The sequence below is a fragment of the Nycticebus coucang genome, chromosome 17, assembly GCF_027406575.1.
Source record: "Nycticebus coucang isolate mNycCou1 chromosome 17, mNycCou1.pri, whole genome shotgun sequence".
In the NCBI taxonomy this organism is placed as follows: Eukaryota; Metazoa; Chordata; class Mammalia; order Primates; family Lorisidae; genus Nycticebus; species Nycticebus coucang.
The window spans coordinates 38,553,306-38,566,580 of NC_069796.1; the positions used below are offsets into that span (position 1 = coordinate 38,553,306).

The following is a 13,275-nucleotide window of genomic DNA, read 5'->3' on the forward strand; positions in this document are numbered from 1 at the left end:
AGAGCAAGACAGACGCCCAGGACATGGCCAGGCAACCCCGCCAGGGCGGATCTGGCTTTGCCTTCCTCCCAGCAACCGGGAGGCAGGGGCAGCAGACTCTTAAAAGGGTTAATGATCCTCACCTCATGACTAAGGCTGAGCAGTCCCCTTTGCAGGGCAACACCTGGAGACAAGGCAGCCAGCCTGCCTGGCATCAAAGTTTCCTACTGTCCTGCTGCTGGCAGGCTGTGGCCAGCCCCCTCCCCACCCATCTCCCACCCACAAAGTTTGCATCCTATTGGAGATTAATTATAGACTCCAAGTTCAAATGAGAAGGAAAAAAAGAAACTAAACAAAAAACACAGGGGGTTAAGGGGGCACAAAGGGCCTTCCCTGTGACACGGGCAGACAGTATCCTCCCCATGGCCCGCAGAAGAGCCATTTGATACTCATAAGACAGGCCTCCCAAAGGGAGTGTGTGCCCAGCTGGGCCTCCTGTCTTTCCCTGAGCCACATTTCCTTGGCCATCCAGGCCCACGTGGTGGCTGGGCTTGCCTTGCCCTCTTAGTACATCCATCCGACAAATACCCATGTCCAATAGTCCCTATACCAGGCACTTATCAATCACTGGGGATACGGTGCTGAACAAGACAACATGGCACTGTCCTCAGCTTGGGCTCTGCCTTCTGGTTAGGGCTCCCACAGAGGTTGGGAAGAGAGCAAACTACTTACCCAGGCCTGGCTGGGATGGCAGCTACAGAGGGGAAGCAGATGCTGTGCCAGAAGCACAGTAAAGGAGGATGGAAAGAGAGGAAGGCGGAAGAGACAAAATTCAGCAGTGCAGAGACCAAAAGAAGTAGTTCCTGCCTTAGAGCTTCACCTGCTCATCCAGAAGTACCCATCCAGTGACACCAACCCTACAATTTAAGAGCAGGGCATGCACAGGCCCTGACCTGACCACTAGAACAGATACTATGCCCATCCCAGCCCCCTGTACTAGGAACCAGGCATCCTGAGAGAAGCTCTGGCTTCCTTAGGGCTCTGTCAAAGCCAGGGACAGAGCTGCCCAGCTCCCAGAGTCAGGCAGGCCCATGCTGCGGTGAACCACCTAATATATAGGCACATGAGTGGTAGAGATGGGCAGGTGAGGGCATGCCACATATGTCTGGGGGAGATTGCTTAGGTCCACAGGGCAGGAACTAGCTGCCAGGATAGGCATAGGGGCACTCAGCACAGACAGCTTAGTCTCCCTGGGTTCTTACCAGTGCTTCGGGAACAGATAAGGCATGGAGGAAGAAACAGAGGAGGCAGCTGAGGACATGGCAATTCAGATTTTGGCCCAATCTCCCAATTTTTCAGCTGTCTGCCCTTGGGTAAAAAGTTTAGCCTCTCTGGGCCTCAGTTAACTCATCTAGACTCATCCAAATCCACCCTCTATTTCAGAGGAGTGAGCAGAAGAAAGTTCTTTAAGGAGGGATGGAAGGCTTCTGACCATTATCATTTCTTCAGCTGCTGGGGGCAGAGGTGGGGACAAAGCAGAGATGACAGTTCTGGAAAACCATTACTATTTGCCCAAACTCTGTTTAATCTCCCCATTGGGGAAGGCTGGGCTGTGGGCCAAAGTTTTGAGCTCTGGCCCAGAAGAACCCTCCATGGAGAGGGCCTGCTGTTGGTGGGCAAGGCCTGCTCTTATGTGGGGAATGCAGAAAGGGCCAAGGAGAGAGGAAACACAGGCCCACCCCAAAGGAGAGAGGGCTCTGGGATCCCTCCTCAGCCTGCCTGGAGAAGGTCGTTTCTGAAGCCCTGGGTCCTGGGGAAATAAAACAGGGGGCAGGTGGAGAAAGGGCGAGCTTCTTGTACACACAGACACAACTGGCTTCTTAAGCTGGGATATGTGCAGAGCCACAGGGTGATCTCAGGGCCTCTTTCTTGAGGGTCTGCCAACCTCATTAATAAGGAAAAACAGCATCTTTGTGTCAAAACAGACATATGATGGAGAAGAGTTTTAAGTTCCTGAAGATACAGGAAAAATACAGGGCTGCAAAGAAATGTTATGTTACAGGGGAAAGGTCTTAGGAGGCCTGATGCAGGTAAGGATCAGGCTCATGTGCCCACCCTATGAGGGGGTGAGCCCGGGGGCTTAGGCCACCAGAAACTCTGCTGCTTTCCCTTCAAATTCATCTATAAGCATGAGAGCCCTTGCTTTGGCACTTGGGGGGTGGGGTGGGATTGGGAGGGCTCAGGGGAGTGTGGTCCTTGTCCTGTTGTCTATCCAGGCTAGTAAGGGCCAGGGGGATAGAAAGAACTCACCCCCAAATGAATGCCTCATCCCTGGGTATTTAATCACTAGCTCAAACATGACATGTGGAAATCCAGTTTCTCCATCTTCTCTCCCAAGACTGTTCTTTCTCCTGGGTTCCTCTTTTAGCCACCTTGTCATCTGTGACAACCCCGTGTCTCTCTCAACTTTCCCCAAAGGTCAAATCCATTCAACTTCCACCAGCCTTTTACCATCATAATTCTCTACCATCTGCCAGTGCCTAGTTCAGGTCACACTGCTCGCTGCACCCCAGTGCCACTACCCTGGCAGCGAACAATTGGTATATTCACCTCTGTATGCCTAACCACCATTCAAAAACTTCCTTGGTCCTGTGATATCTGTAGAGAAAGGCCATCTGCCTTCCTTGCCTGGTAGCCAGAGCCCTTGGGTGATGCTTGCTGGGTCAGTAAATGGGCTTCATTCTCAAACACATCTCTCCATTTCCCCCAACCACTTCCCTTCAGGAGTTATGTATTCCAGGCAAATGAAATTACTAGTTGCTCCCCAAACTCTGGCTTCTCCCAAATGTTGTTCCCCAAACAGGAAGCAGAGTCAGACACACATGCTGGGTGGTCAGTGTTCATTCTAGCTCTGCACAGTGTCTTGTGTAACTAGGCAAGTTACTTTACCTCTGAACCTTTATTTTCTTATCTGTGAAACAGGGGGCCATTGCATCCACTTTTAAGATTGTGGTTACATTAAATGGAAGTACTATATGTCAGGAACTTAGAACAGTGCCTGGAACAGACAGAAAGCTTAATAACTGGCAGCACTTATTAATCTAAATCCCTCCAGATCTCAGATGCCACTGCCTTCTCTAATCCACCCAGCCAGAAGCAGTCCCACACAGACTCCCTGAACCTTTAATCTGCTCTTCTTAGGGCTTCTCACCTTGGAGCAAACCAGGTCCTTGTTTTTCTAGACTGTGGGGACCTGGAGGAGAGGATGTGTTGGAGCATTGCTCTGTCCCTGGTGTCTGACACAGAGTAGATGCTTACTGATCACTGCCAAGCAAACGAATTAAAGGTGAAAGGCTTGACTATGACTGATGCGTGGCCCTGAGAGGCCGAGATCAAGACTACTCCAAGCACTCAAGGGAGGGTGGGGCTCCTTGATAGCTAATCTCAGAGCCCTTTCACACCCAACCCTCCTCCCCAAATTATTCCTTTCAGCCCAAATAGGCATTTGCCCCAGAACAGCAGAACAGATGACAAAATCTAAGGGCCACACTGTCCACCCATTAAGGGGCTCCAGCTTTGGCAGGAAGCTCAACCAGGGTGTCCTTCCATGCCTGAGACTGCCCCTCTTCAAAGAGAACAGGCTAACTAGGTCTCCACATACATTCATCTGTTCATTCAAGTATGGATTGAACACTCTGCACATTGTGGGTGCTACAGGTCAAGCTGATGTGACCTTGGCCCTGGTAGGGATCCCAGCTGATCGGCCTGTGCTCACACAGTGGGATTGGACTATACTGAGAAGACACTGGGTTGGTGGGGCCAGAGGGTGCACTGACTCTCTATCTTCACACTGGGGACCAGGGAGGGCCCCATGGAGGAAGTAAGGCCCATGCTGCTAATGCTGGGCCTGAAGGATGGGCAGGAGTTGCCAAGAAAAGATAGAGCATGTGGTAGAAAAGGAAAGAATGGGTTCACAGGGACAAGGCAAGAATGAATCACAGTGCACTCAAGGAGCTGAGAGAAATCCCATCTGACTTGGGAGTATTGCTGGAGCTCACGGCTGTATTCTCCCCTTACACATCCTTTTACAAATTAAGGGTGGCTGTGATGCCTAAGGAGCAGCTCCAACTGGATTACCCTCCTTTTCAGAGCCCTTTGCTCCCTGCTGATTCAGATAAGTCAAACTGACCAGCCTGGGATTCAGAAGATCGACCATTTGACCTCTGTGGCCTCCCTACTCGCCACGCTGTGTTGGGCAGCACATCTTCAGGACTGCACTTTATTTCCCAGACATCCTTTGTTCCCCAGCCACCACACTTTTGCTCCAAGTAGCTTCTTCCATCTCATTTCCTAGCCCCTCCCATGCTCCAAAGTTTGCTTCAACCCCCCTTCCTCCTCCAGAGGGCCACCTCTAGTTGGATTCATCTCTCTGAGTCTGCTCTGTGCCACCCCTTGACGGGAAGTAGATCTGTCCTTGTCTATCTTGTCCTGCAAGGTGGTGAACCCACTCCCCAGTGACAGGATCTCAGGCAGCATTGCAGCCTCCAAGTGTTGCGTCTGACACTGAGGAGCTAGGTGAACCCCTATGGGCTGACAGGCCCCCTGCAGGGCTCTGCTCTGGGAGGCCAGGCCACCTGGATCAACCAGTGGTTCTCAAACTTGTGCATGCATCCTAATCAACTGGGGGGCCTGCTAAAACACACATTACTGGTCCCCATCCCCAGTTTCTGATTCAGTAGGTCAGAGGTGGGGCCCAATAATCTGGACTACCAGGGTGTCCTTCTTCCAAGCCTGAGACTGCCCCTCTTCAAAGAGAACAGGCTAACTAGGTCTCCACATACATTCATCTGTTCATTCAAGTATGGATTGAATACTCAGCACATTGTGGGTGCTACAGGTCAAGTTGGCCATAATAACGTCCATCTTCCCAGGAACTCTTGCATGTTGGTGCAGACTCAGGGCCTTGGGGCTGCCCTCCTGTGATTGTCCATAGTTCCTGTTCACACCTTACTACCACAGACATTGCAAGCTCCTTGTGAGGACAGGGGCTCAACCTACACATCTTTGTATGCCCTAAACCCTATCCGAGAGCCCAGGAAGTAAATATTTGTCCAGTTGGTCTGATGGAGAGGGCCTGCCCTAACAAATGAACCTACAGAGATCCTCTGCCTCTTGCTGACTTTTGCTGAAGGGCATAGAATATGGAGAGTCCCAAGCCAGGGAGACTGTGCATGATTGAGGCAGGGCAGGGTATACACTGGAGCTGAAGATTCCACCCTGCCACAGTTCAAAGCCAATCACAAGCATGTCCTCCCCTGCCTCAGTTTTCTCATCTGCAAAATGATAAAAATAATGCCTCTACTTTATAGAATTAGTACTAGCATGTAGTAAGCGCTCATTAAATCATAGCTATTCCCTCCGCCTGCCATGTAAGTTGGAAATAGGCATGTTCCTACCTCTTGGAAGCCTTCTTCTTACTCTGGTGAATTCCTATTCACCACCCAACCTCAGCTCAAATGTCACTTACTCTGTGAAGTCCTACACCCTCAGAGGAGAGCAAATAATTTTTCTCCTCACCGTGTATCACACATTTTTCTCTGGGCTTACATTTGGTTCCAATCATAGGTAGTTGTATAGGATCTGTCCCTTTGAGCTTCCTGAGGGCAGGGGCTGTGTTTTATTCTCACAGTAGAAACTCCAATAACGATAGAATTGAATACACAAAAGTAAGTGAAAGTGCATGCAGCTTGTGTGGTTACCACTTGACCAGGTCTTGGAAATCGTGATGAATGGATGGCTAGGCTGGAGGAAAAGGGGAAGATAGGTTGCCAGTTGTCTCCTGCTAAGTTATGAAGGGTATGCTACAATCCCAGAAAGGGTGGGAAAACATAACAAGAACATGATTCTAGGCTCAGCGCCTGTAGCACAGTGATTACGGTGCCAGCCACATGCACCCAGGGTGGCAGGTTCGAACCTGGCCCGGGCCTGTTAAAACAACAAGGACAACTGCAACCAAAAAATAGCCAGGCGTTGTGGCGGGCGCCTATAGTCCCAGCTACTTGGGAGGCTGAGGCAAGAGAATCGCTTAAGCCCAAGAGTTTGAGGTTGCTGTGAGCTGTGACACCACAGCATTCTTTTTTCAATTTTATTTTTTATTTTTTGTTGTTGCAGTTTGGCCGGGGCTGGGTTCGAACTTACCACCTTCGGTATATGGGGTCAGTACCCCACTCACTGAGCCACAGGCACCACCCGACGCCACAGTGTTCTACCAAGGGCAACATAGCAAGACTCTATCTAAAAAAAAGAAAAGAAAAGAACATTGTTCTAATGGGGGCTCAGACCTCATGTTTGGGAATGCTGTGCCAGAGTTGTTTTGTTTTTTTAAATAAAATCCCTCTTCCCTATACCAATAGTCCCTTGAGGCATCCTGGTGGGCCAGAAGCAGAGGAATGCGGGAGAAGTGGGCAGGCTGACCAGGCATGGGTAGCCAGCTGGAAGCCAACCCCAGGGCCAGGGCTAGGGCTGCACTGTGCTGGGCCAGCAGAACCTTTTCCTCCATATACACCTCACTCTGGCACCACCCTAAGGTCAAGTCTGTGCTGACTTGGCCCTGAAGCTCTTGGCACCAAAGGCAGAAGACAGTAACAGGGATCTCAGGAAGTTGCTACTTCTTCCTCCAGCAACTCAGAGCCCACACAGGCCAGAGAGTTTATCACTCCACTTGGGGGAAAGAAGGGCCCAGTATATAGTCTTTTAAGAGAGACTGTTCCCTCTGTTTGTAACCTGACACCCACAGTCCAATTTTACTTCTGTCCCAGGCCAATTTGCCATCCAATTCCCACATCCCAGGTGATTCACTGCTCTACCCCAACCCCATTGCTATGCCAATCTGGAAAGACTAGAGCTTTCTGTCCCCTCTTCACCTCTGCTAAATGTTTGGGACCTGGGCTGAGGGCTGATGAGTCCTGGTCTGTAAACTGCTTTGAGCTCTCAGGATGAAAGACTGTGGGGAAGTACAAAGTTACTCTCTGCTTGTTGTTATTGTTCCTAATGAACCCTGAAGTGCCAGGGAGCCAGAGCACAGTATGAGGCACAGGCTGAGCCCCAGAGTGGCAGGAGGACTGCTCCAGGAGCCTAGCTCAGCAGGGTCAGCCAGGGGCCAGCAACAGAGGCAGAGGCTGCCAAAAGCAACCCCCAGATGTGGCTCAGACACATGCACATGAGCACATCCCATCTTGACTTGGTTCTGGACAGCCTTAAGACTTGGGAGTTTGCTTAGGAGTCTGGGCATTATCTTTACCAGAGGCCGGAGATAGGAAAGATGGGAAAGACCTTGCAAGGATTTCTTTGTGTCCCAGGAATTCAAATGAGATGTGTCCAGAGTTCTCAAATGGTGATGCTAATGCACTTTCATACTTCAGGACTCCCCTGTGAAGACCAAAGCCTGCCCCATGTGCTCCTGTAGACAGATGCAGATTCCTACTTCACAGGGAAGCTCTAGCAGAGGAGACATTTCCATCAAACCCTGACTGGTCCATCAGAGGGCATAAAGAAAAGGTTAGATATTCTTCGAAACAACACAGCACCTCCAGGGATATCATTTTCTTTAGGGTCAGCTTTTCCCATTTCCATCTCCTAATCGCATAGCTCTCCTCCTCTGGGGGTTCTCAAAGACACAGGCTGTGCTCTTTCCATGTAGAAGGTGAAAGCTGAGAGCAGAGCATATTTCCAGACACTCAGAGAAAGAGAAGGTAATGCCGAGGTCACAGAGGCACAGCAGGGCTGAACCCCAGGTGCCTGGCTTCCAGCTGTGATGTTTCACTGCACCATGAGTGGCTTTACTACCCCACCCCAAACACTGCTGCCAAGGCTGGCAAAGCTATGCCCCTGGGATAAGGGGAAACCGGGGAGGGGGGGATCCAGCCCCAGATAGGGATACCAGGCGTCAGCCCCACAAACTCTGTGAGTCATGGAGCAGGGCTCACACCTGCAGGCAGCCCCACCCAGCCCTCCTGTACTGAGGCAGGGGAAAGCCCATTTCCCCATGCTGCCTGGGTATGTGTGGAGGGAGGTACCTGCTACTGCTCTGTGCTAAGGTATTGTTTTGGGGGTGGTGGTGCTGGGCGTGTGGTCAAGGACTAGGAGGAGTCAATTAATTAATGTCCTCTCTTCCTACCTTTCTTCCTCCCACTTTTCAAATTCACTGCTCATATCTAGGCTAGAGGTTTTAGACTTGCTCATACTGTCTGTGTTGTGCCTACCAGTCTTTCAACCAAATGTGAACCTGTCCTGGCTACTACCCCTTTCCAGCTGCCCAGTGCCCATGTTTTCCCTAGCTGGGGCTCGCTGTGAATGCAATAAGAGAATCCTAGCAACTCCAGGTTGGCCTGGAAGAGGGTTGAGAGCGGAGGTCTCCAGCTTTGTAGGCCACTGCTAGCTTAATCATACACCCCTATTGGGTTTGAAATCAGACCCCCCAGTCACATACCAGGGATTTAAGACTGTTCTCACTGACTTTCTCCTGATATCTTGTTTTGGAGCATGACTCTTCTCTATTCCTTCCCCATTCTAGAGTGTCCCAGGTCTCCCAAAATTCCTCCAGCCCAGGCCTTGCATCTGTTTGGTATCCACGCACCAGCTAACTCTCTGAAAGAAGGCATTCTAAAGAGCTGGCTGCTCACTGGGAGGCAGGCAAGAAAAGACAGCAGCAAAGATTATAGCTGAACATTAAGAAAAACTTTCTCTGCTGGGTGTGGTGGCTTACACCTGTATTGCCAGCACTTTGGGAGGTCAAGGCAAGAGAATCTCTTGAGGCCAGGACTTTTAGACCAGCCTGGCAACACAGTGAGACCCATCTCTACAAAATGCTTTTTTAAAAAAATTAGCTGCATGTCGTGGTGCATGTCTGTAGTCTCAGCTACTTGGGGATGTTGAGACAGGAGGATCGTTTGATCCCTGTCATTCGAGGTTACAGTGAGCTCTTATCACACCATTGCACTCCAGCCTGGACAACAGACCTAGATCCTATCTCTAATAATAATGATAATGATAATGATAATAATAAAATGAAGACCTTTCTCACAGGGGTATAAGATGCTGGAAAAGACAGTTAAGAGGCCTGTGGAACCTCCCCATCATAGTACACTCTCTCCTTCCACCCTCCTACCTCTGCCCCAGTGCATACTCTACTCTTGGCAGCAGGCAGGCTCACTTCCCTGGCAGTAATGATTCCCATCAGCTGAGGCCCACTAAGTGGTTTGCTACCAGCTCAGCTCTTGCATTCTTGACATTGAGAGGGTGCCCTTACCTAGTCAACCTTCCAAGATGCCCAACATAGAGGTAGAAGGGAGGAGAGGAGAGTAATGGAGGTGGCTCACTGAGTCAAATCCATATATTTGGAAAAGAGGCACCCTACATTCTTTCAGGTCTCAGATTGGGAGCCTATCCCACACTGCAGTAGCATAGCTTGAGCTGACCCACATACTACTTAGAGCAGACAAACAGTGTCCTTAGGGAGGGCTCCTAGCCATACTTGCCCAGCAGAAACCGGCAAAGAGGCTTTCTTCGAAAAGAAGGGAACACAGCCCTGGTCTTTAATTTTCCTGAGCTGTTTCTCTCTACTGGACTGAAGATAATGTTTGACTCCTAGGCTCTTCCCAGTGAGGAGACCTCAGGGCCTTGCTCGCCCTCCCCCCTCATTATACAGAAATTCAGGAAAGGAAAGGGATTTGGCTAAATTCTCAAGCACAATTGAAGCCTCCCAACTTCTAGTCAAGTGCTCTTTTGAAGCCATTTTTGTATTGCTGCTTCAGTGGAAACTCCAGTGGGGGGAAAGAGGTCCAGCAAGATGGGCATTGTTGTCGAGAGAATGCTAGTTTGAAATCTGAAGTCTTATCTCTGAATCATACTTTGTGACTTTAACCCCAGTAAGCCTCTGTTACTCCCTGTGTAAAATGGAGATAGGACCACCCCTCCCCAAGGTTATGAGGATTAAATGGAGATGAAGCATTTGAAGATGCCTAGCCTGATGACTTGGTGCAAAATATACATTAACAAACGCTTGCCTGAAGAAGAAAAATGAAGCCAGAATCCAGGGTTTTCTCTGTTGGGCCCCAGTGCAAACCTGGTTCTGCAAAAGAGGCTGTGCATGCCCTAGGCCCTCTCTGAGAAGCCCAGTGCACTCTTCCTTCATCCTACAGCTGCCCAGGGCTAGCCCCAAAGTGGGTCCTACACAGATGGGAACAGAATCCAAGGACCCAAGGGAATCACTCCCTAAGACCTAAGAGGAGGACAAATGCCCAATGCCTGTTCCATTTCTGGGAGAGAGATCTGTCAGAGAAGCAGCCGTTCCTTCCTCCCGGGGTTCTTGAGCTGAGCCTAGCAGGGCATCCCCTCCGAGTCTCCTAGTCTCCGGAGTGGTGGGCGCTCCTGTCCTTGCTCCAATGGTGGAGCAGAACTGATGGAGGTGTGGCAAATGAGTGGGGGCAAGCCCAAGAGCACACTCCAGCTCCCAATTCACCGCGAGGAAGGGAAGGCAGTGACAGCTCCTCCAGCCCTCCGCTGTCAGGCCCGCCGTCTGTTGTCCGCTTTCTGTCCGTACCCCCGGCCCCATCCCGCCTCTCGCTCCGGGCTGCTCGCCCGCAGGACGGTACCGGAGAGCAGCGGCCCTCGCCCGCCCCTCTGTCGGGAGGCGGCCGCCGGGGGAGAGACGCACACGGCCACCGCCGAGCTTCGGGTGCGCAGTCCCTTGCCCACCCGGCCACGCTGACCCGCTCACACGCAGGCACGCACGTCCTCGGTGCCTGTCACCTCGGTGCCTGCTGCTCGCACTGCCCCAGACTCACCCGCGCGGCGCTGAGGGCGGGTGAGCGGGCGGCAGGTTTCTCCCAGCGAAACGGGCTTTCTGGGCGCGCAGAGCTGCCCTACCTTTCTCCCCCGGATCGGGCTCCCGCTCCCGCTCCCGCTTCCTGCCCTCTCGGTGCTTCTTGCCGCGGCCGCGGCCCCTCCTCCTGGGCTCCGACATTCTGCCCGGGGTCCCAAGCGGTGGGACGGCCTGAGCTTTCCGCTGCCGTGCTGCGCCCCCGCCGCCTGCAGCCCCAGTGCCCGAGCGCGGCGCCTTCTTATAGGCGGTCACACCCTCCGGGGGAGGGAGCAGCGAGCCTTAACTCTTCCCCTCCCGCGCCCGCCGCCCTCGACCCCCCCACCCCCGCCTCACGGGGGGCTGTGGGCCGCCGGGTCTGGACCTGGGGGTCCCTCCTCTGGCCCACTGAGGTAGGCAGGATCCGCGCCCAAACGCAGCGCCACGAATCTCCTCGAGGGAGAGGGGATTCGAGCTGTATTGGAAGGCTGAGCGTGGTTGGGGAGGAAGGAGTAGAGATCCCCCAGTGAGGGCCAGACTAAGGACAGCATGGAGGTGGGGAGCTAGAGAGAGAAGGGCCCAGGAAGGGGCCATAATGAAGCCCACTGGCCAGCCCAGGGGGCTGCCTCTTGCAGTCGGTCTTGGCACCTCCAGCCTTATGGAGCAGTTTGTGCCTCCTCATCCCTGAAGGTCTGGCCTCAGTTGCATGGGATACCACCATCTGGGGAACACCTTTAATGCAACTACCATTTGTGCCTGACAGCAGGGGATCTGCTGCCTAACATCTTTCCCAGCAAGCGTGTGCAGCCTGCCCTGCAGGGAACTTGGGTTCCCAGGTGGCCTGTAGCCTCCCCGCAGCGCCCCCTCCACCCCCCACTCCCCCCAACACACACACTCTGACTGCCCAGACTGTGGGCAACTAGCTGCCTCTTCTCTTCCAGGCCTGTGGAGGTGAACTCTGATACTCCCTCCTCTCCTCCAACCATAACCTACTGAACCACTGGGTAGGGGCTGTCAGAGGATAGCATCCTGCCTCCTGCCTGGGCATGGTGCTGAAAGGGTTACATAGCAAAGGCTCTCCTTCTTCTGGCTCTCAGAAAGTCTGAGCCTGCGGTTTGCCTGCCTAGCTCTGCCTGAGGTGTCCCCTTACAGCCATCCCAACTAGAATCCAAGTCAAAGATCATCTCAGCCAGTCCTCTGCCTCCTCAGTAGAGGGTCCCAAGGCTTCTTTGGACAGTCTTCTCCATAGGAGAGCCTGAAGCAGGCTAGGACTCTGAGCCAAGGCCAGGGACTTTGGGGCTTCAGGGCTGCCTAGGGGCCTGGCCAGAACATGAGGCCAAATTTAGGGGGTGGGAACACAGAAAGAGAGAGGATGGAAGCGATGTCCGATGTCCATGACAAGGGCTGGTCTCTGGTGCACTTGGGGCCTTAAGTCTGTCTCACCAGGGGCTAGCTCTGGAGAGACCAAGTGTAAGGATATCCCTCACACCCCACCCTATCTGAGGGACAGCACACACCCTTCCCACTTTTTGCAATATTACTCTCTGTGAGGTGGGCAGCAAAGAGTCTTGGGCAGAGCCAGAACCAGAAGCCAGAGGTTCATCCAGCTTCCAAAATGGCACTTACATCCATCCTCCCCAGCCATCCAGCTGCTGCCTCGGTTCATTCTTTTCTCCTATCCCACCTTGCATAAAGTCTTGCCCTCTCATTTCTGCCCTCTCCAAGGCCACCAGAGTGAGCTCTCTAAAACACAAACCAGATCACTTCACTCACTATTATCTATGGGTTAAATCTAAATGCTTCACTGGCATCTGAAGTCCTATTCCACCTGACCCCCGCTGATAGCCTTCTAGTCCCTAAGCCTATACTTCAGCCACATTTACCTACAAACCACACATACTCTACCCTGTTTCCTCTCCGTGACTTTGCACACACTCATACTAATTTGTCTGCCCAGAGTGGCCTAGCTGACCTTGTTCATTCTTTTAACACATACTTAGTAAGGCCTCCTGTGTTTTAGGCACTGTGCATGGTGTTGGAGGTATGTGCATATGGCAGTGAGCAAGACAGATATGGTTCCTTCTTACATGAAGGTTGATGGGGATGGACAAATGGCTAATTACAGAAATAAAAGATTAATTAAAATTTGTGTTCAATATTAAAGAGACGTAATCAACAAACATTTACAGATATTGACATTCAAGTTGATAGAGGAAACAAATGTAGTGAGGGAAGGCTTTCCCTAGGGAGCATTTAAACTGGGATTTGAAGTATGAGTAAGAGTAGGCCAGTCTAAAAAGAAGCCGGGGAAGAGAATTTCTGATAGATGTACTAGCATATCCAATGGCTGTGAGGCAGGAAGGAGCTTCTGTGCCTTTGTAAAAAAATGTTCTGAGGGGTGTGTGTGTAGGTGGGTGGGGGTATATATGAGTGTGTAA

At 51.8% G+C, this 13,275-nt stretch overlaps 1 protein-coding gene across 5 annotated transcripts in view; it reads right to left on the reverse strand.

Moving 5' to 3' along the window:
* Nucleotides 1–13,275, reverse strand: part of NRG2 (neuregulin 2) — a 214,173-nt gene that overhangs the window by 46,892 nt on the left and 154,006 nt on the right. The window contains exon 1 of one of the 5 annotated variants that reach the window (XM_053566455.1): nt 10,906–11,075. The exons of 3 other annotated variants lie outside the window; for them this stretch is intronic. In XM_053566455.1, coding sequence (XP_053422430.1) covers nt 10,906–11,002 — 97 coding nt within the window. In that variant the 5' untranslated portion in view covers nt 11,003–11,075. Of the gene's footprint in view, nt 1–10,905; nt 11,076–13,275 lie in introns of those variants that run through there. One more of the 5 variants, XM_053566454.1, reaches the window with a different exon arrangement.